At 43.1% G+C, this 26,023-nt stretch overlaps 1 protein-coding gene across 4 annotated transcripts in view; it reads right to left on the bottom strand.

Moving 5' to 3' along the window:
- Window positions 1-25,785, bottom strand: part of Ttc27 (tetratricopeptide repeat domain 27) — a 145,836-nt gene extending 120,051 nt beyond the window's left edge. For 3 of the 4 annotated variants that reach the window (XR_003952200.1, XR_003952201.1, XM_006525025.4), the window contains exons 1-7: window positions 25,509-25,785; window positions 24,709-24,886; window positions 21,870-21,999; window positions 18,762-18,902; window positions 13,535-13,637; window positions 3,758-3,922; window positions 469-602 (exon numbers count right to left, since the gene is read on the bottom strand). Coding sequence is in view for 2 of the 4 variants with exons in the window: in XM_006525025.4 (XP_006525088.1) it covers window positions 469-602; window positions 3,758-3,922; window positions 13,535-13,637; window positions 18,762-18,902; window positions 21,870-21,999; window positions 24,709-24,886; window positions 25,509-25,608 (951 nt within the window). In the remaining 2 variants the exon portion in view is untranslated. The remainder of the gene's footprint in view (window positions 1-468; window positions 603-3,757; window positions 3,923-13,534; window positions 13,638-18,761; window positions 18,903-21,869; window positions 22,000-24,708; window positions 24,887-25,508) is intronic. The other variant, NM_152817.4, reaches the window with a different exon arrangement.
- Between the last annotated feature and the right edge of the window lie 238 nt (window positions 25,786-26,023).

Genomic DNA, 26,023 nt, shown 5'->3' with positions numbered 1-26,023 from the left:
CCCACCTGATCCCAGCTTGATGGCATGTGTCCATGTGACTGTCCTTTCTCCATTCCCTCAACGCCCCCAACCACCACCACCACCACGGTTCTATGACCCAAGCCAGTTGGGTTGTGGCAGGCCAGCACTTAGGAAACTAAAGTACGAGAGACAGGAGCTTAAGGTCAACCTTGGCTACATAGCCAGTCCCTGCTTCAAAAAGAAAAAAATAAAATAAGATAAATGGGTACGGCAGTAGTAGTAGCAGTCTGTATTGGTCTGTCTGCCTTTTGTCTGTCAAGGCAACAGCGCAGCACTGCTACCTCTACCTACTGCACTGTACGGACCTGTGCTCTCTGACACACTGGCACCCACTGTGGTAAAACGCTTGTCCCCATTTTAGGTAAAAATAAGCGACGTCACCAAGGTCCTCACAGTCTCTTCTCATCACTCACCCCCTGAAACAGTGACAGGAACTAAACAACGCACCTTGGCCAAACACTCCTGGGGCGTGGGTGCTGGGCTGAACTCACAACTGAAAGGGACAGCCTCTTTTCTCCTGACATCTACAATCAGCTGCGCCACGTAATTTTCCTGGAATCGTGTCCTTTTTCCCAAGGCACCTGAAAAGTAAAATAAAATCTTATCTGTGGATTTGTCAGGCAGATTTATAGTACAATCATGTTGACTAATATTTTCAGAGTGCTAAAGTATTTTCTCCATGCACATATGAAAGACCTGAGGCCTAACGATGTTAAAATTACTTCAGATAATCCAAAGTCAATGAACTACGGTGCCGAGGCTCACACCCAGGATTTCAGACATGAGATTCTCAGTCTCCATTTTTGTTTATTTTTATTCTCTGCTGAAAAAAGTAACTTAAGTACTGTGGGTAGAATGCACACATACACATCACACACATATAATACACACACACGGAAAGACGGGCTGACACTTGTCACCACTCCCTCAGGATCACAGGATCCTCTGCATTAATTAAACCCAGCACTTCACTGAGGCCTCAGCTGCTAATCCCAGGCAAGCACCCCATCGGGCCTCTCATGATACCAACATCTCTTCTTTCTGTCTCTGAGATCATACACTGCAGACAGCTATTTTCAGACCACTTTGAAGAGAAGCAAAAGTTTCAACATCCGTTCTCTGGAAGATGTGAGACGTCTAAGAGCCCTGACAAAATCTGCTTCCTACACTGAGAGGACTCTGGCTGAGTCACTGTCAACCCTGTAAACACATCATGCTAAGAGTGCCACTGAAGGGACTTAAGGGCTTATTTCTTTATAGTAAGTCTACAGCTGAGTGGGAAAACAATCTGGTTCTCATCTTTTCATTTGTGAGTATACGCATATTTTCAAGTTCTTCACCTCGACTTTGGGAAAAAAGATCTGTAATATCCATTAAATATACCGCTTAAAATGGTCATTAATACTTAAATAATCACCAAAAGTCTCCTATAACAAAAATATTTTTAAAAAATCTCTGAAATGAACCTCATAAATTTATTACATGTAACTATACTTTCAAATACAGACAAAACTGCAAGTTATTTATGGAATTGTTCCAAAAATTATAAACTAGATATTAAATAACTTTTCCCACACAAACACTGTAATAAAAGACGGCTAAGGTCCAATAAAGTCATATAAGACTCATGAAACAGCTACAGGTTTTTACTGAGTAGCACTGACTCAGTAAGAGCAGCGAACCGACGAGATGATCTAGATGTAGCATGGGACAACGGTCTCAGGGACGATCAGCCTGAAGCCTGTGAGCTGGTGATGCTGGCTCTCATTAGTCATCCAACTACATACTATAATAGATTACGACACAGAAGAATATCATACAAAGCAGTTTCCTATCTGGCACGCAGAAGAAACAACACAAGACTTAAGAAAAATTCTGTAACTCATTCACTCTTTCAACATACACATACAGTACACATCCTGTAGAGCTTCAGAAGGTTGACTAACTAGGGAGAGAGAGGAGGAGGGATAAAGAAAATGATAGGGGGCTGGTGAGATGGCTCAGCAGTTAAGAGTGCCGACTGCTCTTCCAAAGGTCCTGAGTTCAAATCCCAGCAACCACGTGGTGGCTCACAACCATCTGTAACGAAATCTGATGCCATCTTCTGGAGTGTCTGAGACAGCTACAGTGTACTTACATATAATAATAAATAAATAAATATTAAAAATAAAAGAAAAAGAAAATGATAGACACATGGGCACATGGACAGAAGAGCTGGGATCAGATGGTATGGGCCCTAGGAGGCAGAAGCCACAGCACCCGGGAGCTCAGCATGTTCATTATATACAGTTGAACATGGAGGCAGGGTTATTATATACAGATAAACAAGGAAGGGTGATTACATACAGATAAACAAGGAGGCAGGGTTATTACACGAGCTGAACAAGGAGGCAGCATTTTGGGTAGGTGCAGGCTATGTAGGGGTGTGGTCTGCAAGCTGTAAACATCTCAGTGGAGAAAGCTCAGTGGACACTTTCTGCACACTGTCAGCAGTCACACTAGAACCTGAGGAAGGCTCTGCCATTGGTCTGAGCCTCATCGGAGGAAGGCTTTGCCTCCCCCTTCCACTCCCCCTCCCCCACTCCCACCCCTGCCATGAGACTGAAGCACTGGTCCCGGACATGGCCACGTCCTTGTCAAAAAAAATCCACTCGGAACTTAATTTGTTCCTTGCAATATTGAGCACCTTCTACATTTCAGTTGGCCTCTCCCTCTCTCCCTCTCTCCCCCTCCTTCTCTCCCTCCCTACCTCTTCTCTCTCCTCTCTCTGCCCTGGCTGTTCTGGAACTTACACTGTATATCAGGCTGGCCTTGAATTCAGAGATCTACCTGCTTTTCCATCCCAAGTGATGAAATTAAAGGTGTGTTATTCATTTATTTACTTTTATTTTATATACATCAGTGTTTTGCCGGCACATATGTCTGAATGCAGGCATCAAATCCCCTGAAACAGGAATCACAGGCAGTTGTGAGCTGCCATGTGGGTGCTGGGAATTGAACCCCGGTCCTCTGGAAAAGCAGTCAATGCTCCGAAGCACTGAGCCATCTCTCCAGCCCTCGCTGGTATTCTCAAGCACAGAAGAGAGACCTAAGAAATACAACATGGAATGCAACAACGGATGGAAACAACATTTACAAGAATGGGCACTACACAGGGGCGGGGCTGAACTGGGGTGTCAAGAGAGGTCTTTGAAGGTTTATGCCAGACCGAATGGTACAAGAGCCATTCCTATACCGCCTGGCTGCAGTGACTACAAAGCAAGGAATGGGCTCTATGGAAAAAGACAACATGTAATTCCAAATTTGTTCTAAAGAATTTTTAGATAAAATCTTTAAAATGTATTATAAAATAAAAAATAGGTAGGCTCTAGAAAATTAAATACTAGACCAAATATGGAAGGGCATCCCAGATTCCAACACTAAGGAGACTAATTCTAGACTATTACACGTTCAAGGCCAGTCTGAGATAGATTTTATATATATATCCATCTAGAGGATGGAAGATTATAAACACAGCCCAACAAGTTTGCTTTATATCTTGAGGTCAGTCTAGCTCTACACTTTAAAAAAAAATCGAAAGGGCTGGAGAGAGAGCTCAGCTGATAAAGGCTACGGCTCACAACCAAAAGACAAAGAGAACCAAAAAAATCAAATGCAAAATACAATACAAACTGCCAACATACATACCAGCTTTACTGTAGAATTAAATCGAGTATCCATGAAAAGTAAGTCTTACCTGTCAGGTCAATCTCTAACTTGCTGATGTCTTTAGCAGTACTGAACTGGTCCTTTGCTTCTTTATATTCATAATAATATAAAAATACATGTGCACATTCCAGATGAAATTGAATAGCCAAAAGTCGACCTGAATCACCTTCAAATAAATTCTCCTGTTTCATCACTGTGAGACAAAAGATGCAACATTAAGAATTAAGATGCGTACAAGGTAGAGTCCCTAACAGTAAAGTATAAATCACAGGGTTTAAATTATTTTGAAGTTTTTTAAATACAGAAAGGGACACAAATACAACAGTAGTCAACAGCTGAGGTTCTCAGATTTATATGCTGCAAATATACAGCTGAGACTCTATATACCCAGCCTTCTGTACCCACACAATCAGTCTTAGGAGATGCTATTCACAGCACTGATCCTTCCTAGGTACCAGTCTTAGCCATCCTATAGAAACAGGGCCAGGAAAATGGGAGCATAGGATGCTGATGCAAAGACCAGATCAATCTATAAATTACACACCACAGAAAATCTGAGGGAAGATCAGCCGAGTTCACTTCATGGAAAATACAGATTTTTCTCCCTTGAGGATGGAATCATGCATGCTTGTGTGTAAATAAATATCAAATACAGAATAAACAGTGGCTTAGCAGTCAGATTCTAATTTACTTCCCTAACTACATGAGGTAAAATATGGAGCAAGTGAGATGGTTCACTGGGCACAGGTGCTTACCACCAAACCTGAAGACCTGAGTTCAACTCCTACTGTTGGCATCAAAAGACCAGTTTTGCAGATCATTTCCAAACTTAGGATGTCACATTTAGGTGTCATGTCACCTGTTGCTATGGCGACCACATACCTTCCCAGAACCCACTTCCCTTACTCACCTGTGAACATATTATGTACCAGCCTATATAAAAGACAGTTTTCCCCATTTTCACCCCCCTCCTTTTTTTTTTCAAGACAGGGTTTCTCTATATAGCCCTAGCTGTCCTGAAACTCATTTTGTAGACCAGGCTGGCTTCGAACTCAGAAATCTGCTTGTCTCTGCCTCCCAAGTGCTGGGATTAAAGGCATGTGCTAGCATTGCCCAGCTGCCCCTTTTTTTCTTTTCCCCTTTGTCTTTCTCTCTCTCTCCTCTTTGTCCCCAGTAAAATCTCTTACATGTGGAACTGCTTTGGCCTGGTGTGCTAAGATCAGACACCGTTTTTCTAACACATCACCTATAGCCCACATAGTAGAAGCAGAGAAACAATTCCTAAAAGTTGTCCTCTCACTTACACACACAAACACACACATTAATGTAACATAATATTTTAAATTTTAAACTAAGTAAAACAAGAGAGGATAATAGCTTAGCAACAAAACATATGAGATAAAATGATTATCAAAATTATTATATAGAGTAAAGAGCATAGTACTATCAGATACACCAGGGTTCAGGGCTTCTCATGCAACAGGATGTCCATCCAACTGGTTCCCTGCAACAGAATTCTCTACGACAACATTTCTGACAAGTGTTTGTTAAACTATTTTCAGTAATGGCTTTATCAACATTTCACAAAGCAATCTGTAAGAATAAATGTCAAATGGGAGGTATACGTCAATGTCCTAACACTGGTGGTGATTTTCCAACATCCAAGCTGAAAGAGAAGTTCTAGTCACTAAACAGCTATTTGCTTAGCACTGGGTACTCTCGGTGAGTGCCTGAGTCCTCACAATCCTGCCTTTGAGGAGGGTTTTATCTCCACTTAAATCATTACTGACCATGGTCGAGAACACAGCTCCATGGTACTGCCTGCCTAGCAGTGAGGCCCTAAGGTCACTTCCCAGCAACACACAGACAGACTAAACACAGCTCAGCCAGCCCAGTGACTTATCACCTCAGCTGTTAGGTAGCAAAGCCAGCAATGCATCCAAACTCCTCCTAACCTGTAGGAGAGAAGAAGGGCGGGCAGAGGTGGGAGAAGGACAGAATGCAGAGGCATGACAGAAGCCCAGGCTATTCACCTAGGGATCTGCCTGTCAGTCTTCGAAGCTACAAAACGAGACTCGCCTTCATCCTGCTGCGAGCTGAATTTAGAGTGGGTCTGAAAGACAGAGAAGGAGTTTTCTCAGGTGCTGCTCTCTGAGAGGTTCTCTGCAGTGAGATAAAGAGACATGAGATCATGAGACACATGGGCATGCAACAGGAAGTTCTCACTTTGGAAGCACCTTGGGACATTTCATGCACATTTATCCATAGCAAACCAACCCCTGCAAAGGCTGGACTTCATCATCCTGATTGCTCTTAATGGAGGCCTCTTGTCTTTTTCATCTCCTTTGTTCTGCCCATCATTCTTGAGTTCAGGTATATTACCATATACCATATACCATATAAATGTTAATAAGCTTCAAGAAATCAAAGAAATTAAAAGCTAGAAAATATGCACAAGGGAGGATTGGAGCTCAGATCCCTAGCAATCACAAAAAATGCTAAGCTGGTGTAGGGAGTGGAGCAAGCCCAGAGTGAAGTCCTGAGGCCTGGATACAGCCATGTCCAGTGGAAGCCGCAGGCCCATGGGACTATTGGCAAAGCTGTTTCCCACTATGGGCCAGACTTAAGAAAGGCAGCAAAGCTCTCAGTAGGAGTCAGAGAATCAGTGTGAGCAAAGGCAGACCACTTCCTCCTGTTGGTGTTTGTAGCCTCGGACTGCTCCTCGTACAGAGACTAGTTTAGCACTCCCTCTGTTCTGCGCCTAATACAGGCTGAGATCTGTGTTACTGAGTTAGAAACGCCCGCTGTATCCCACCAGAGGCCCACTTTGACTGTACACGTGTCTGGTGTTTCACTGCTACCTAGCCTGCCACCCCTAGTCAGAGTTCCAGGACCCATGTCATGCACACATCCCTCTAGCATCAGTACGGGGAAGTAGAGCTGAGATTCTAGTGTGGCAGGATTCTCCCTGTCCAATTACATTAAAATACTAGTGTGGACAGAGAAAAGGGAGGTGAAGTGAAGAGTTGGGAAGAAGGAGAGAGAGGGCACGTGAGGAAGCAAGATGGAGGGGGATGAGCAGGATGAGTTAGAATCTGTGTGGTTTTAAATAGCCACAGGTAGATTTAATATCATATAGGGATAGAATAAGTGGGGTAACTTGTCTAATCTAGGTGGGCAGCTTGTACCATTATCAGTTGGCTCTGAATTTATTGTGTGGGCATCCTGTAAATTGAGAATTTATTGATATATAAATCTGACTGATTAATTATAAGCTTCTAGAGTTTTGTTTCTATTGTGTTGCTGGGTGTTGTGGCAGCTGATCACGGGGTGGGTGGTCATTGCGTGGGGCTGGGGTGGCAACAACCAGCCAAGGGAACTTACTTAGCAAGTCAGGTACAAACATTTCGGCAGACCCTCAAGTTGAGAACAGCCCGCTGGAGCCATGCGGCCTGCCAGTGTCCAGCATAGTGTCAGATATTTTTTTTTTTAGAAGAGAAAGGATAATATGCCCCCAAGCCCAGCAATTCAGACTGGAAGACAGCAGGAGGGTTGCATGAGGGCACTGCCCTGAACCCTATTCAACCACAGGTCCCAAAAGAAAGCTGAAAAAGATTTCCAAGCAAAGGAAAAGTGGGGCTCATCACCAAGATACCTTTGTTCAATGGAGTAAGTGCTAAGCTATGTCTCTCTCTCTCTCTCTCTGTCTCTCTCTCCCTCTCTCTCTCTGTAGAAACAGAAGGGAAAACACTGTTCCCCAGAACAAAAAGGAAAGGGTGGAAGACCACAATCCCCAACTACAGTCTTCCAAACTTCGAAAAAGAACGCACCTGTCAGGCCTGCAAAGTGGGAAGGTGGCCTCTTTAAGCAACAGCTGTTAATGAGGCTCAGGCGTGGAACTATTTAGAACTTCTAGAACAATGCAAAAGCTGCACGGTCCTGCACCATTCAAAGGGAAACCGTTAGTTAAGCTACTATTAGTTAAACTGTTAGTTAAGCTACTATTAGTTAGACTGTTAGTTGAGCTACTAACAATGTACAGAGCGTCCAAGGGTGAACCGCAGAGAGAAAGAACTGATTACCCCCAAGGGCAGGCGCCTTCCCACAGGAAAGTGAGTCTAACGTGATAAAGCATGGAAAACACAAAGAAACGGCTGCAGACGTGCACTGCTCTACACCGAGAGGCAGATTTAGAAACAGTACACAGGAAAGAACACTTGAAATATATCCAAACCAGCTCAGGTGGCTCAAGATAAAGGCACTTGAAGGAAGCTTTGACGCTAGGAAGCCCAGACCATCATTCTGCTGTCCCCTGGGGGACAGTGTTTTCTCTTCTGTTCCTATAGAGTGTGTGTGCGCGCGTGTATCTCAGTCAACTTGACTCTGTCAAATGAGTTAGCTAGGCAGCATGATCTCCACAGGGCCTTTCCAAAGATCTCAGACAAGGACATTGGGACAGGAATGGAAAGGGAGCCAGATATGGAACCCTTGGGGAAGAACTAACAGGATTCAAGAACCAGCTAGCTGACAGATGAGTCAACTGTAAAAAAAGGGTTTCCGCTCTGGTAGACTCTGGTAGGCTTAAGTAAAAGAGATACATGCTGGTTAATAGACATATACTTATTATTGGTACTGTGTAAGTTCTCTGTTCATACTCATGACCATCTAGACAAAATGACAACCCATACATTTAAAACACAAGCTAAATGCAAAATCTCTTCCCAAGAGATTTTTTTTAATGCTGTGTTAAATGGTATATTTAATAACACTCATTCCAAAATATCAAAAAGAAATTTTATCACTGAATACATCAGTCTTTGGCTGTGAGAACACCCTAACCCCAGGGTCACACAGCTGCAGGGAGAAGACACTACACATTTCTTCGTAGACAGTGTCTTCATGAGCTCAAATGGCACTATTCCACCTCACACACTCCATGCAATGCACTTCAGTATCTGCTCCAACAGTCACCTGCAGAACCGTGGTTCATCTAGTCCAGCATTTCAAAGAATCCTCACACTGTGCTGAGGATTGTATGTTTCCTGATTCCAACCTATTCCTTTCATAAATGTGATGTGCCTAGCGAAGTAGTGCTGATGCATGCGGTGATAGGCTCTATCTATCTCACTGAAGTAACATTCCTGGACACGAGTAAGATCTCAGCTCTTCGTAAAACCCTTTCATATGTCCTACAAGCTGAAAAATTCCTGACAACCTCTGATGATCCTTCAAGGGCAATATTTCAAATATAATATCCTCCAGAACAAAATATCCCCGCCCTGCCCCCCCCACCCCCACCCCCCCACCCCACCCCCCCCCCCCCCCCCCGCTGGCCACATTTGTTCCGGCCCTGCTTGCTCCAACCACATTTACTTCACATATGTGGGTACACTGTCCAGCAGAAGACAGTATCAGATGCCCATTACAGATGGTTGTGAGCCACCATTGGTTACTGGGAATTGAACTCAGGACCTCTGGAAGAGCAGTTGGTGCTCTTAACCGCAGAGTCATCTCTCCAGCCCCCAAAATATTTTTTAAATAAGATTATTTATGAAATATTACAGACCACTTCAGACATAGCTAAAATGTCTACTTATGTAAAGCCACTCTTTTTTGACCAGATAAAGTGATAAATGTTAATTAGCCTAGAAGAACAACATAAAAATTCTTGGTGGCAGGGCAAAGCAAACGATGTGCTCAAACCCACTGCAGAAACGCCATAGGCCACTGAGGGTATGAGTTACCTACAGACAGATTTCCAACTACCTCAGTTAACCATTCCTGCTTTTGAACTGAATTTTAACTAATAGAAATATAACTTCTAGAAACAAAAATTCCTTCTAAAGCACACAATATGGTTCCAACCTTTTAAAGGACCATAGGAGTTTTTATAGTTTTTTTTCCTTAATAATGAAGGCTACTCCTTACAAAGATTAGTTACTAAGACATATTACAGATGTAGCAACAGATACAGGTGTATTAATATGAGACAATGTGGAAGAGGAATAAATATAACTTTATCAAAATTACACCAAATTAGGTTTGCTTTAAAAACAAAAAACTCCTAGTAACAACACCTGGCCTTCCTTTTCAATAATCAATTTCCCACAAAAGCACAGTGAAGTATAAGAAATTGTATAACAGCCTTTGGAGTATAATGCAACTGTCATTATATAAAGTTCAATAGTGGACTGGGTTCTCATAACACTCTCTTCCAAATGCCTTCCTTGTCCTCCAGGAAAACCACCTTGGCTCCCATCACCATCAATGACAGTCAATGCACCCCTCCCTGGCTTCAAACTTTTGTCCTGCTTCGTGAACTACAAGGCTGCTCCCTTGCACAGTTCTTTTACAGAGTAACCTCACTTCATTTCAAAAACATGTGGTGGCATAAACCAGGAAAGACCAAGTTTACATAGTTCTTACTTGCTAAAATCAGAAGACAACACACTGCCTACAAAATAGGTACTGTGTCCTCATTTTTCCAAGCTCCACCTCTCCCTCCATTCTAAAGAGAATGTCACACCTAGGCTCAAAGGAGAAACATGAAAGCCAAGGACTGAAAAAAAAAGGTAACTTGTTCAATTTTGTTACCTAAAAAAAGTATGGTCAGGGTTAAGAGCACTGGCTGCTCTTCCAAAGAGCCCTTGTCCAATTTCCCAGTTCCCTCATGGCAGCTCACTACCATCTAACCTAACTCCAGTTCTAAGGGATACAGTGCCCTCTTCTGGCCTGTGAGGCCACCTTACACATGTGGGTCACATACATACATACATGTAGGTAAAACTCCCACACATAAAAAGTAAAACAAAATAAACTTTAAAAGTAAATTGGGTGCATCTGATATGTATTATTGTACAGAAAAGCAAATTAACTGGTTTGGGGGTGCTATTTTGTTTTAAGGCAGGAGCTCACTATGTTGTCTTAGTTCAAACAGAAATTTGGGGCTCAAGAGATTATCCTGCTTCAGCCCATTATGGCTGGTTCAGCAGGCCACACCACTATACTCATCTGCTCTCTCTAGTCAGGGTTAGGTCTCAGAACAGAGAAACTGTTGACACACATGCAACACTTAACCTCTTATGGTTTAACTTTCTTGTGTCAACTGTCCCATGTGCTGTCACTACCTAAAAATTCTCAAAAACCAAAGACAAACATACAAATAAGCCAATTTTTAAATACTGACTATATTTCCTTTTAAATCATGTATAGATGTCCATTTTTACTAAAATAGCAAATGCTTATATATTTCTATCCAAAATAAAACAAAAGTTGGGTAGTTTGAACCAATCACCTAGTTGAGTAAAATTACTATGTATATTACAATCCTTCCCACTCTGCTAGCCTACTTATTAATATACAGATAAACCCTTGAAGGTAACAGACTCCAAAAACAAATCCAGATTCCTGCAGTTCACTCATGCCTTCACTGTGTGCTGCCTCATTCACAGACTGATCAGTGTGCCTCCACCAGAGCTATAGGAACCCCCATTCCCTTGACTCCCTACTAAACACACACAGTCACACTGCACTAGACTCAGGATGTCAAAGAATATGGGTCTTGGAACCAGGCACAGCCAAAATCAAACCCCAGCTTTGTAAATCAGAAATTCATTACTAACCTCAAGTACATTTGTATTCAAATACTCCTTTACACTAAGAGATTTGGTTTGGTAATTTTTTATGATTCTATTTTTCATTTTAACTATATATGTGTGTGTGTGATTCTATGCACATCAAAGTAGATGTCTATAGAAACCAGAAGAGAATATTGGCTCTCCTGTGAGCTGCTATCATGTACTGGAAACTGAGTCCAGACCCTCTGGAAGAGCACTGGCCATCTCTCCAGCTCTATTTGGCAGCTTCTGCAAGAAAATCCATTCCGCAAGCAAAGGGAGCCTGGAAGCAACTGTGGAGGTGCCCAGTGCCCTCCTCTCCTCGAAGGCTTTCCTAGGGAATGGAGGGGGTGGGCAGCAGGAGCAGCAGGGAGCCCTGGCAAGCTCGTCTGCTTCGTGACTCTGGGAAATCTCTCACGTTCATTTTAGTACACTTTATGTTTAGTGTTATAAACTATTAAAACAATAAGGCCAATGCAAAAGTGTCTTCTGCTGCCATCCTCAGGAAAACATGTTCTATCAAATGTCTTTAAAATTAAGCTTTCCTTCTGGTTCTTCAAAGGAAAAAGAATAATTTCCTACTCCAGGTAAAATGTAGATCAGTTTACTCTAGCTCTAGTAAAGCCTCTTAAAAATGATAATAATAAGTGATGTTTAGATTTGTTTCCAATAAGGTTTCTTACACTAAAAAAGAGAAGAAAATATTAAAATACCTTTAATTAATTTGTGATGAAAATAACAGTAGCCTACTGGGCATAGTAGCACACGTGCCATTTAATTCCAATACTTGGGCTGGTGAGATGGCTCAGTGGGTAAGAGTACCTGACTGCTCTTCCAAAGGTCCGGAGTTCAAATCCCAGCAACCACATTGTGGCTCACAACCATCCGTAAGGAGATCTGACTCCCTCTTCTGGAGTGTCTGAAGACAGCTACAGTGTACTTAATATAATCAATCAATAAATAAAAAAATACAAAAAAAAATTAATTCCAATACTTGAATTCCATTACTCAAAAGGCAGAGGTCGGCAGATCTCTGTGTTTGAGACCAGTTGGGTCTATATAGTAAGACCCTTTCTATAGATGGATAAATAGATAGACAGACAGACAGACAGACAGACAGACAGATGGTAATAAAAACAAAACTGGCCATCCTTTTTATTTTTTAAAGATGGGGTCATAGCCAGGGGGATAGTGCCACACACCTTTGATCTCAGCACTCAGGAAGCCTAGGCAAAAGGATCTCTGAGTTTGAGGCAGCTTGCTCTACAGAGTGAGTTCCAGGTCAGCCAGGGCTACACAGAGAAACCCTGTCTCAGGGAAGAGGTGGGAGGGGAGACGGGGTCTAACTGCATAAACACACTTACGCAGACCAAGCTGCTCTTAAATTTCCAGAGCTCTCCCTGCCTGTGGTATCAAGTGCTGGAACTAAAGGTGTGTACCACCATGCCTGGCATTGTATGTTGTAAAACTCAAAAGGCAAAAAAGTGAGCAAGAGCTGCTGCTGGGAGGGGAAGCACCCACCCACACGTGTGAGGCCGTGGCCTGGTCCTCACTACCACAGAAAACAAGAGGAAGGGAGTCAGTACTCAGTACTCGGCACCTAGGAACTCTGATGGAACCCATCCAGAAGAAAAAGAAACAAGTTACAGCAGGAAGCCATAACTATTAGTCAAAGGAAACATTCAAGTGAAACCTAACAGACAAGAAATTAAAATGGAATACACGAATATCAAACAAAAATCTTCCAAACATGTCGGGGTAGGGGATGGGGGTTTTCAAAGGGGAAACCAAGAAAGGGGATAACATTTGAAATGTAAATAAAGAAAATATCTAATAAAAATAAATTTTAGAAAATCTTCTAAACTGACACCTATAATGGCAACTAAAACAGGAGGATTATGAGTTTGAGGCCAACCTAGAAAAACACAGTGAATTCTAGGCCAGCCAGGTCTACACAGCAAAACCTGTCTCCAAAACAAGCAAGCAGGCCAGCAAGATGGCTCAGGTAAAGATGCCCACTGTGGGAGCCTGGCAGCCTGAGTTTGACTCCCAGCTTCCACAAAAGGTGGAATAGGCGTGTCTACTCCAAAGCTGTCCTCTGACCTCCATGAACACGTCACAGGCACACATGTGATTACAACACATATACAATAATAAGTGAATAAGGAAATTTTAAATCTGCTACATACCTTGATCAATACAGTTTTTGGCAAGAGCAAAAAGCTGAGGTGATCGCTCCTCAAGCAATTGCTGATGAATATTCACATATCTCAACGTCCACCATGGCAAGCTCTAGAAAAAAGTATCATGTAAGCTGAAATTAAGGAACACTTAAGGAAAAACCTTGCATTAACTGAGACTAATTTTTGGAATATTTTCACACTCAAGAAACTTATTTCTTGATACGCTTAATCATCCATGCATGTTCTCACCAGGATCAAAACCTTGGATCCATCCCCTGGAGAGAGCTCTGTGGTTAAGAGCACTAAGTTCAATTCCCAGCAACCACATGGTGGCTCACAACCATCTGTAATGAGTCTGACGACCTCTTTTGGGGTGTCTGAAGTCAGCTACAGTGTACTTATTTATAATAATAAATAAACCTGCGGCCTTGTCCTCTTTGGCCACAGGCTTCCTGAAGCTGCTTCAGATTTAGCATCTCCTATAATGACTATGACAAGCATCCTGCTCTGCCATGGCACCCCACCCCCTCCACAACACAGGTACCCACTGAGCACACAGCAGCTTTTTCTCTGTTCACTCCTATTTGTTTTTGCATGACCAATGCCTCTTCAATAAGAAAAGACAGCAAGGGCCAAGGAGATGGCTCAGCAGGTAAGAGCAGTTGCTGCACAGACATGAGACCCCTGGAGGCCAAATCACCATCACCCACATAAAAAAATCACCAATGACTGTAATTCAGAACTGGGCGTCACAGAGAGGAGAATCTCAGGAGCCAGTTGCCAGCAAGCCTAGCAGAAACCGAGAGCTTCAGATTCACACACACACACACACACACACATACACACACGAGGGAGGGGAGGGAGAGAGACAGAGACAGAGAGGAGAGAAGGAGGAGGAAGAGGAAGAGACTATGATGACAGCGACAGAACAAGAAGCCATAACAGTATTGGTTCACGTCTTCATCCTCAATACTGGGGATGGATGGGTGGGGATAAATGGATGACTGGATCTTACTGGCCAACCCAGTCCAACCAGTAGGCCAGATTCAGTGAAAGACTGTGTCTCAAAAATTAAATGGAAAAGCCAGGCACACTCAAGGAGGCAGGTGGGTCTCTGAGTTTAAGGCCAGGCTGCTCTATATGGTGAATTCCAAGACATTTAGGGCTACATAGACAGACCCTGTCTCAAAAACAAAAAACAAAAATTACATGGAAAGCAATGAAGGAAGACCCCAAACACTGACCTCTACACAAACACACTTAAACACACAATGCACTGTGCAAACAGCATAGTAACACAGTCTCTGCTCCACTGTCCCATCCTCACCTCCCTCTAGAAAAGGGCATAACATACAGATAATCTTCTGTAAGTATTCATGTCTATACTATATAGGTACAAGTCATAATACATATTTTAAAGGGGTTACTAAAATATAAAGTATGACTATATACTGGGCCATCTAAGTTAGTTAGTCATGGATCCCACCTTAAAAAAAAAAACTGTTACCCTGAACTATATTACATGAATTCGTAAGAAACCATCTTTCCCACTTTTGTAGCAAGACTTAGTTATCAAAATCATTTTTTTACTTGAACTTAATATCTTATCTGATTAAGGAATGTGTTTCTCACAAACCTAGCATAACAGATCTGAACTCTTGGGAGACTGAAACAGAAGGATCAAAATTCAAGGCCAGCCTGGGCTACACAGTGAGTTCAAGGCCTGCTGGACAGCCAAGAGGGCTGGAGAAACAGCAGAGCCCTGTACTAGCACATTCCTGGCCCTAGGTCCACTTGTCAGTACCACAGAAAGAGAGAGGGACCCCCCCCCCCCTCCAATCAGCTCCACATAGCTGATAACTGCAGCCACAAATGAATTTCTGACTTTACAAAGAACTCCTTTTTCATTTCTAACCGTGCTTCTCAGCCCAGAGAAGGATGAGATATCTAAGAGGAAGGAAGTTTCAAATCCTTTTAACTGAGTTCCCTCACTTTTCCTCTTTCTCGTCACTGAGGCTCATGAAGTCAGCCTACTTTCACTCCCTCCCTTTATCTGCCATCAGGTCGATGACCTCCTAGACAAGGTCCTTCAGTTGCCTCCAGTCAAAAGGCTGCACTGTTAAGAAAACATGACCTAAGGTGCTGAGCTCGTTAACATCAGTTCTGTGATTTTAACTCTGTAGGGAGGAGCGCAGAAGCAACTGAGAGCTTTCCCTTCAGCTCCACTGGGAGCTACAAAGGCCTTTTAGCAGATCAGAAAGGAAGACTGAGGCGTTACTGCAGATGTCTCTTCACCCTCCCTCCTGTTACAGCACTTACTTCAGTCAGCGAACACTGACCAAGAAGTCAAGAACATTCTCCATTGCAGAGCCAGTAAACAGGAATCCATTCTGCTTGACATTTCCTCCATGTTTTGTTTTTGTTTTTGTTTTTGTTTTCAGTACTGGGCACTGATCCTATGGTCTCACCACGGTAGGTAGGCAAGTGCTCTACTGCTGAGCTATACCCGTCTCTCATTCTATTTTACAGAAAGGAAATTGCTAAGAGAAATCACCTGGCCTAGATTCACACTGCTGAGGAGAGACAACCGTGGCCTAAACTTCAAGGCTAAGGCTTACCCAGTATGCACACATTACTAATTCTAGTCCACAGACTGGGTAGACAGGCAGCGGTGGGGGGTGTACAGTTGTACAAATATCAGAGTAAACACTGGGATACATTTCTTTAAGGAGTTGTGTAGTTTTTCTATGTTTTTCTTTTTGCTACGTTGTTTGTGGGTTCTTCCTGGGTTCTTCTCCTGTCTCCTAACAATATCTTCTCTGGTTCAGCTCAGCTTCTCCTGTCTCCACTGGCACCAACTGTCTTCTCTAACCCTACTCTCTGATCCTACTCTTCTGTCCCCTGGAACCTCTTCTCCTCTGACCTCATCCTACTCCTCCCTCTCAGCCTCTGCCAGCTCTTGTGATAGCCTCACCTGTGCCCAGACACTGACGGTCATAGGACCACGCAGTTCTAATGGCTAAGCATTCCCCACCCCAAAGACTCAGTAAACATTGGGTACCCTTTAAAGAGACAGACACACAAAATAAAACACACTTCAGTTCATTCACTCAAAATTAATTTAAAATGGAGCTGCTGTCTAACTCATAGGCAGAGCTCGCCTAACAGGTGCAAGACCCTGGGTTTGCTAATCATTGCTGAAATAACAACTTCCAAGGCTGAAATTAACTTACATAAGTATGTGAGGCCGCTTTACCATTTAGGAGAGCAACAGTACTATAGCATCATTGAGAGAATAACACGGCTGAAGGGATTGTGCATCACTTAAGAGTGTTTGCTGCTCTCACAGAGCGCTCAAGCTTGGCTCTCACCGCCATATCAGGTGAGGGACTTACAACCTATGGCCTCCTGCAGCACGTGCACTCACATGCATGCCCCACACAGGGACACACAGACACATAACTTAAAACAAAATAAGTTTATAAAAACAGGGAGCTGGACGTGGTGGCGCACGCCTTTAATCCCAGCACTCGGGAGGCAGAGGCAGGCGGATTTCTGAGTTCAAGGCCAGCCTGGTCTACAAAGTGAGTTCCAGGACAGCCAGGGTTACACAGAGAAACCCTGCCTCAAAAAAAAAAAAAAAAAAAAAAAAAAAAACAAAAAAAAAAACAGGGACTACTCTAAATCACCATCCCACTAAAGGGGGTGGGGTTTGGAGAGATTCCTCCAAAATTAAGAGAACTAGCTGCTCTTCCAGAGGACCTGGGTTTGACTCCCAGCTCCCACATGGTGTCTAAGAACCTTCCAGCCTCTGCAGGAACCAGGCATGCACACTAAGATATGGCGCATGTGAAATCCTGAGTGAATGTGTATTGTTTGACATGGTCGTGGCCACATCAGGGACTCCAGTGCTTTAGAGCTATGGAAAATGGCAAGGCCTTCTCCAGGTAAGACTCAAAAATGGCAAAGCCTTCCCTGGTCCATGTAGGGTTGCTGATACTATGTACATAAAATGTCCACCACAGTGGCTCTCTCCTGTACTCCCACAATGGTGTGTACAGCCTGAAAACTGCTCCCCCTACAGAGATAGACTGCTCCCCTAAAGACTGCTCCCCCACAGAGACTGCTCCCCTACAAAGAGAGACTGCTCCCCTACAGAGACTGCTCCTACTGATATCAGCTAAACCTGGCTCTTGTTCAGCTGTGTTCAATAACCCTGACTCCTTACTCAGCTGCACATAACAAATACACTGAGCTTCTAAAGTACTGTAGCTTCCCCATCAGAGAGACTACCCCAACTTCTCTGCATTTACATGTACTCCAATCTCAGCGATCCAACACATACCCATTAAAAAATAATTTTTTTGTTGGTTTTCGGTTTTTGAAGACAGAGTTTCTCTGTATAGTCTTAGCTGTCCTGAACAAACACTGTAGACCAGGCTGGTCTCAAACACAGAAATCCACCTGCCTGTGTCTCCTGAGTGTTGAAGGCATATACTGCCATGCCCAGCCACATGGCTTTATTGGAACACATACTGGACCTCTATTGACAGACTGTGGTTGCTCTCAAACTACCCACAGCAGAGCTAAGCATTCACCGTGCAGACTACACACTCCACAGCTGACAAGCTCTACCTAGACCTGAGACTTCTGCACTTCCAGGGCACCATTCCAAAGTCTATAAACTCCCTATATGACTGTTGGTTCTCACTGCTGTGTATGAGACCTAAGGAATGCACACAACAGACAGTCAATAAATGCTCTACTACATGCAACACAAACAAAGAACCAGAAGCTCACGCATTCAGATTCATTCCATTCTCACTAACACTGAGTGTCAGTAGCTCAGATTTGTAACAGACCACCAATGGTGCTTTTGAAGCTTAAGATTCAACAAATGAACACACACACACACTCATACATGCACACACACACATACATACACACTCATACATGCACACACTCACATACATGCACACACTCACATACATGCACACACTCACATACACACTCACACTCTCACACACTCTCTCTCTCCTGTTAAAGAAAGATCTCAATAGAATCTCATCGTGTACAAGATTAATCTCACAATATTTTTTCCTTGTTTTCATGAAGACTTTTAAAATAAAGATATAGAAAACAACATATACTGGGCCACAGGCAGCATCAATCTGATGTTCACAGACACAAAGAGACTTGTGTGGGATGCCCACAGAGCCTTCCCTTGCCTTACCTGGAGAGCTGTCAATTTATGTCTGATGTTCACTAGGATAATGCGTGCTATTAGCAGCAGTATGGGCTTTGAAGTGAGGCTGTAGACTGATTCACCATCTAGAATGAGGAGACCCATAATAATAGCATCCAGTCCTTTGACCTGAAAAAGGTGTGTAAGGTTTATACAGCTTAAGAAAATGTTCAGTTATATGTCACAATAAATACAGATATTTCAAGTAATTCAGGTTAAAAATGAGGCCATTCATTAATTACATAGGAATAGGCACTGTACACATCACAGCCTTGCAAATGTCACTAGAGACTTACAAATCCATCCTGCCCTTTCAGACAGTCACACAAATAAGAAACAGAAACTCAACCAAAATGCTAAAAGAAGTTTAATTGACTGAGTAGATGGGACGCATCAAAAATTCTAAATACTCCAGAGGCTGAGGCGAGAAGACTGCTTGAGTCTAGAAGTTTAAATAGATGTATGTCACAATACAGTACAAGAATGGAGTCATGTGCCAGGCGGTGGTGGCGCACGTCTCTAATCCCAGCACTCGGGAGGCAGAGGCAGGCGGATTTCTGAGTTCGAGGCCAGCCTGGTCTACAGAGTGAGTTCCAGGACAGCCAGGGCTACACAGAGAAATCCTGTCTCGAAAAACAAAAAGCAAACAACAACAACAACAAAGAATGGAGCCATGTGAGGAGCCCCGCCCAGGGGGAGCAGATAGGAGTGAATTTACTTCAGATTACTCATTACAACTGGCCCTTGTTGTTTACAAGCCTCCACAGGAAATATGCTTTTGCCACGAGGCCTGCAGCCATGTGCAGTTTGCCCCTGTGATCATATACATTACTTATGTGCCTCTTTTATTTATTTATTTATTTATTTATTTATTTTTATTTTTACGTGCATTGGTGTTTTGCCTGCATGTATCAATGTGAGGATGTGAAACCCATGGAGCTGGAGTTACAGGCAGCTGTGAGCTGCCATATGGATGCTGGAACTGAACCCAAGTCCTCTGGAAGAGCAGCCAGTGCTCTTAACTGCCGAGCCATGTCGCCAGCCCCTATGTGACTCTTCTTAACCCTCAGAGTATAAACTGTCTGATGCTCTGAATAAAGCTGGCTATTGCATAAGAGTCCATCTCATTTACTGGCTCCACTCTCCCAGTTTCCAAGGCCTACAAGGAAAAAACAGGTGTATGTATATGGTTAGGTCCAAGGCATTGTCTACATTTGTCAAGAAAAAGTCATGGTTAGATCTTAAAGTCAAAGGTTGATGGCAATTTAAACATAGTAAAACCCTGTGTCAAAAAAGGGAGGAAGGAGGAACTTGAAAAAAATGCTAGCAATGAATGAGCATTACTCACATTTCTACAGAATTGCATTTCAATAAGAAGTAAGCCTATGCCGGGTATGCTGGCACAGTCACTTAGTCCCAGCAGTGGGGAGGCAGAAGCAGGCAGAGCCCCGTGAGTGTGAGGCCAGCATGGTCTATGGAGTGAGTTCCAGGACGGCCAGGGCTACATAGTGAGAGCCTGTGTCAAATCAAGAAGAAACGCTACATGAACAGCAGATATTTATATTATATTTCACTTAGGAGTCACATCATGTCAAAGGTTATTATTATGTAGCACATCCACACTCCCTAATTTCCATCAATGAAAATTAGCAACCAGGTCTTTCACGTCAACCAGTGAGCAGACGAAAGACTACAGTGAACAGAAGCCCCCCCCCCCCCCCCGCCCGCCCAAAAAGGAATGCTTGGGGCGGAGGAGAGGGCTCAGCTGGTAAAGTGCTTTCTGCACAATATAAGGGCCTGAGCTCAGATCCCTAGCACCCACCTAAAACAAAAACAAAACACCTCAGCCCAGGGAAAGTGGCTGTACTCCCAATGCTCAGGACCCTGAGACAGGAGGACCTCTGTAACTTCCTGCCTAGTCATTTTAGTCACACCAATGAGCTCCAGAGAAAGATTGACTCAAGAGACAGGAGGAAAGGGCTACAGAGATGGCTCAGCAGTTAAAAGCACTTGCTGTTCCTGCAGGGGACCTGAGCTTGGCTTGCACCACCTGCCATCTGCAGTTTCAGGGAATTCAGAAACCTCTCCTGACCTCCTCAGACAGCATGCATATGGTACACACACATACATGCAGGCAAAACACACCTACACATAAAATAAAAATAAAAACAAACAAATTCTTAAAAAGGAAAATAAAAATTATAAGGAAGAAATAATAAAGGAAGACATCTCTGGCCTTGATATACACTTGTATGTAACATACATGCAAACATACACACACACACACGGAAGCACACACAACATAAGTAAACATATATTTTCTAGAAAGTGAGGAAACAGATCCATAAAAGTCAAATCACACATGACGGTGTATGCAAGTAGTCCAGCTCTCTAGGAGCCTGAGGCAAAGACGTGGCATAAGCCCAAGAGTTCAGGGTTAACACCAGCCACATAGACACACAAAACCCATGGGGGAAAGAAAACCTAAAGAACAACTCAAGAAATAACTGTCTAACCTGAATCAAGACATGGATCAAGACCGAGGGAAAGCCATCAGAGGCTCTGCTCTGTGACAATGATTGTGTCTACTCTCTCAGTGAGGTGCTGAGTGCAAAGGAGACGTATTCTTTGTGAGTGTATGCATGTATATGTGCATGCACGTGATGAGCGTGTGCTACAATGTGTGCATATATAAATGTGTGAAGGTCAGGAGATCAATGAACAAGCATTCTTAGTAGTAGTTTGGGCAAACCACAAAGTCACCTCTTTCCTACCTACGAGTAATTCCGATTCTTTTTGTTGTCTTTTGTTTTCTTGTTTTTCTTTTCTTTTATTTTTTTTCGAGACAAGATCTCTCTGTGTAGCGCTGGCCATCCTAGAACTCACTCTGCAGACCAGGCTGGCCTCACACTCAGAGCTCCACCTGCCTCTGCCTCTGCCTCCCAAGTGCTGGGAATAAAGGTGTGTGCCACCAGTGCTGGGAATAAAGGTGTGTGCCACCACTGCCCAGCTCTGAACTCTAACTTACAAACACTTGTCTAAAAAGAATCATATTTAGGGGAAAAAAATGTATATATACCATTCCAAAAAGCATACCTCACTGAATTGCTCCAGCAGACCAGATGGCAAGAAATCCTGAGGATGCAAGTCCACAAGAGGTCCAGTCCAGTTGCTCTGGACAAAAAGCTGCAAGCTGCTCACACCAAGTAGGAATACCAGCTGCTGTCTACAAACAAGAATGGTAAATATCTTAGTTACGGTTTCTATTGCGGTGATTTAAAAAAAAAAAAAAAAAAAGCAAGCTGGGTAGGAAAGGGTTTATTTACCTCAGCTTACAGCCATCAGATCACACTCTGTCAGTGAAATAAATCAAGACCTAAAGCTGAAGGTAGAAACTAAAGCAGAGACCATGCAAGAACGCTGCTTACTTGCTTGCTCTTGCTTGGTCTCCGTGGCTTTCCTTTGCCTGTTTCTAACACTATTTAGAACTATCCACACATGGGTGGGACTGCCCACCGTGAGCTGGGCCTTCCCATAGCAATCATTCATCAAGAAAATGCCCTGTAGATTTGCTTACACCAACCTTACTGAGGTGTTTTCTCAATTTAGACTCCCTATTCTCGGATACATTGAGTGTGTCAAGGTGACAGAAACCAACCAGCACAGAAAATAAACAACTACTGACCATCGTCACCATTTGCCTGCATGCATACTACTGAATTTCAGTTTAACTGAGAAAAAAAAATCAAGTAATAGCTGAGACTTTCCTAATGTTTTACAATTTGTATCTTCACTATCCAATAAATCCATTAGCCACATGTGGCTTTTAAATTGAATTTAATCTAGGGCTGTAGAGATGGTTCAGCAGTTAAAAGCAATGGCTGCCTTTCCCAAGGACCCAAGTTTTATTTCCAGCACCCATCTGGCTGCTAACAACTGTCTGTAACTCCATTTCCAGGGGATCATGGCCCTCTTCTGACCTCCAAATACACTGCATGGGCAAAATACCCATACATATAAATAAAAATAAATCAATCTTAAGTTAACATAAATGTAAACTAACTTAAACTAAATGTATAATGTGATCTCTATTCAGTTTCCATATTTAAAGTGCTCAATAGCCAAGAAGTAGCTACTGCTACTATACTGACCACAAAAGACACAGAATACCCCCAGCATCCAAATAACCTCTTGGAGAATGCAACCTAAAACACTGCAAACAAAGGGCCTCTTTTTGAGCTACAACTCTGGTCCACCTATAAATAATGCATTTGTGTGCAAGCATGTTGTATACAGGGAAGGAAGAGGAGGGTTGCAAATGGGCACCACTAGGCTAACTTTGCACAGTACAAACACATCAGCCAGCAAATAGGAATCAAGGAGAAAGCCAGGCCTCATGCTGAAGCCTGCAATCCCCACTAGAGGTGAGACAAGAGGATCACAAGTTCAAAGCCACCCTGGACCACTTAGTTTGACCCTGACTCAAAAGAAAAAGTATAAAAAAGAGCCAGGGATATAGATCAGTGATAGAATGCATGTCTGTTGAGTGAGAAGCCAGAGGCTCAATTCCAGTAACAAAAGAAGAAAGAAGAAAAGAACCAGAATAAAATATAAGCTGGGCATGGTAGTATATAACTATAATTCCCAAATTTGGGAAACTACAACAAAAAGATTATGCATTTGAAGCCAGCCTGCAGTTCACTGCAAGCTGCGGGATAAATGAGGTGATGCAGCAAGACACAGTCACAAACAACAGCAAAATCATGAGTGACGCTAGCAAAAATTAGAAAAAATGAGACAGAACTGCATTAGCTTGAAGAATAAGCAGCAGCATCCATAGTGACTATGAGTTATGCCTTTACTTATTTTTGCAACCCAACAACCTCACAAGATACTTGGTTTATTCCTCAAACAATTATATGAAACTTAGTCTGTAAACACCAGGGCAGAATGAAACTGTATGCATCCTAGATGGTTAGGAATTTTGGCCAGCTGTCATGGGTAGCTGAGAAGGGGAAGTGTTACCAAGCATACAATAATAAAACAGATGCCTCTAGAAGGCTTAGATCTGACTCATGTGCAGACATCCTAATGGAAGAACGTTAAACTGCGGGATCCATGATAAACACATGCAGTTCTCTCATCTCGCCAGAAATAACAGTCCAAACACAATAAACACAAATGCAAGTATCTCTCGGGAACCTAGAAACAGCAAGACTCAAGGTACATCTACCCACTTAAGAAAATGAACTCCACCCCCCCCCCTTTAAAGTGCATGCCTTTCATCCCAGCCTGTGGGAGACAGAGGACATAGATCTCTTGAGACTTCGAGGCTAGCCTGATCTACAGAGTGAGTTCTAGGCCAAAGCTACATAGCGAGACCCTATCTCAAAACAAAAAAAGCAAACAAACAAAAACCAACAAGCAACATAAAAGGAAAAAGCTGATGGCTAACACTTATCAGACCTTCACACTGGGATGATTAGCAGTGACCACCAAGGATGTGTCCTTCTAATACAAAACTCATTTAATCCTGCACCACTCTCCTTTTCCATTCTAGATCTTCTGGGCCAGAGACCTTACAGAGATTGCTTGAGACCAGTTATTTCAACAACTACTAAATACCAGGGCCTCACAGTGTCAAGGTGCTATAAAAGTTGATATTAGCCTATTCATTTATTCATTTATTTATTTGATTACATGAGTGTTTTGCCCAGGTGCATACATATATACTACACATGTACCTAGTGTCCATGGGTTAGAAGAGAGTGTTGGATATCCTAGAACTGGAGTTGTACAGTTGTGAGCCACCAAGTGGATGCTGGGAATTGAACTTGAGTCCTCTGAAATAGCAGTAAGTGCTCTTAACCACGAAGTCACCTCTCCAGCCCCCACCTAGTACGTTTCTCTGTGGAAATTTCAAATAAAATACTACCTTTCAATTTCTTCCAAATCTGTAGAGCAATCCAGGAAATTCACTATCTGCTTCTCCAGGTAGCTGTCAATCTTTTCTTCAGCCATCATTGTTGAATTTAAAATAGTTTGTGTCGTTGAATGGAAGAACAAAGCCTCATAGCTCCCTTCTAACAGCAATTCTAAGAAAACTCCAATATCTGTAATATTAAAAATGAGTCCAGTAAGGCAACAGAATTTCTTAAGTATAAATGATAATCCATTACATAGATACTTTAAGATGCAAAAGATATAAACAGCATACTGGCTGTATACTTTTATTCTACCAACAAATATCATGTCTCCTAGAAGTACAAAACCTACAATGACAGCAAACAATGACAATGATTGATGATGACGATGATGATGATAGGCATACTACCCTTCTTCAGGAAATTCACAAAGATTCCAATTGACACCGGAAAGTTGTCCTTCCTATCGTCAATATTCTCACACACACACACACACACACACACACACACACCGGCCCCAGGAAGCCAATCCAAACACATCTGTTCTCTCATGATTCCCTCACATTTCCCCCAGGCACATGTTGGTCTCAACATTTTTACAACACTGACTTTTTCCTGCTGAACTCTCTTTCACTTGTCAGTTCTACATTAAAAAAAACTCATCTCGTCTCTTTCGGAAACTTCTGTCACATGAGCAGATCGCAGACCATCAAGCGAAACTCCCTCACTCTTGACACCTCCTATGTACCCAGGGCTGGCATCCTTTGTCCTCACAGCTCTGGCACTAACCTAAAGTGCGCAGCGCTCTCACCTGAACCACAGATGCCCTCCTGCTTCCAAACCAGCCGCTCCGCCTCCGTGGAGAAGCCCCTCAGAAGCGCCAGCTCCGGCGTCCACATCATTCCCGGCATCGCTGCACCCGATACAGTGTCCCACTAAGGAGGAGAAAAACGAGAGGAGGAGGGTCCAAAGTCGCCGGCGTCTTGTTACGACGGATAGCGCTCACAAACTTAGACTCCCATGTGAGATTATACATGCATGGAGGCAGCCATGACAGCAACGCAGAGCATCATGGGAAAACAAACCCACGCTGGAGCAGCTTCCTTCTAGACGACCAATCGGAGACTCGGTTGTGAGCATGCGCAGACTGAGTAGTGGAAAAGAGTTGGGTGGGTCGGTCAGCCGGTCGCAGTAACCGGGAGTTGTTGCTAGTGGAGACAGTTGAACGCAATCCTGCTTTGGAACATGCGACTACCTGAGGCAAAGTTAAGTCCTTGGAGGTTAATAACTCGAGCCTTTTCTCCCCAACAGACGGAGCGCAGGCTG

This window comes from Mus musculus, chromosome 17 (genome assembly GCF_000001635.26).
Source record: "Mus musculus strain C57BL/6J chromosome 17, GRCm38.p6 C57BL/6J".
Taxonomy (NCBI): Eukaryota; Metazoa; Chordata; class Mammalia; order Rodentia; family Muridae; genus Mus; species Mus musculus.
Note: the sequence above shows the minus strand (reverse complement) of the source record. Positions and strands in the feature narration are given on the sequence as shown.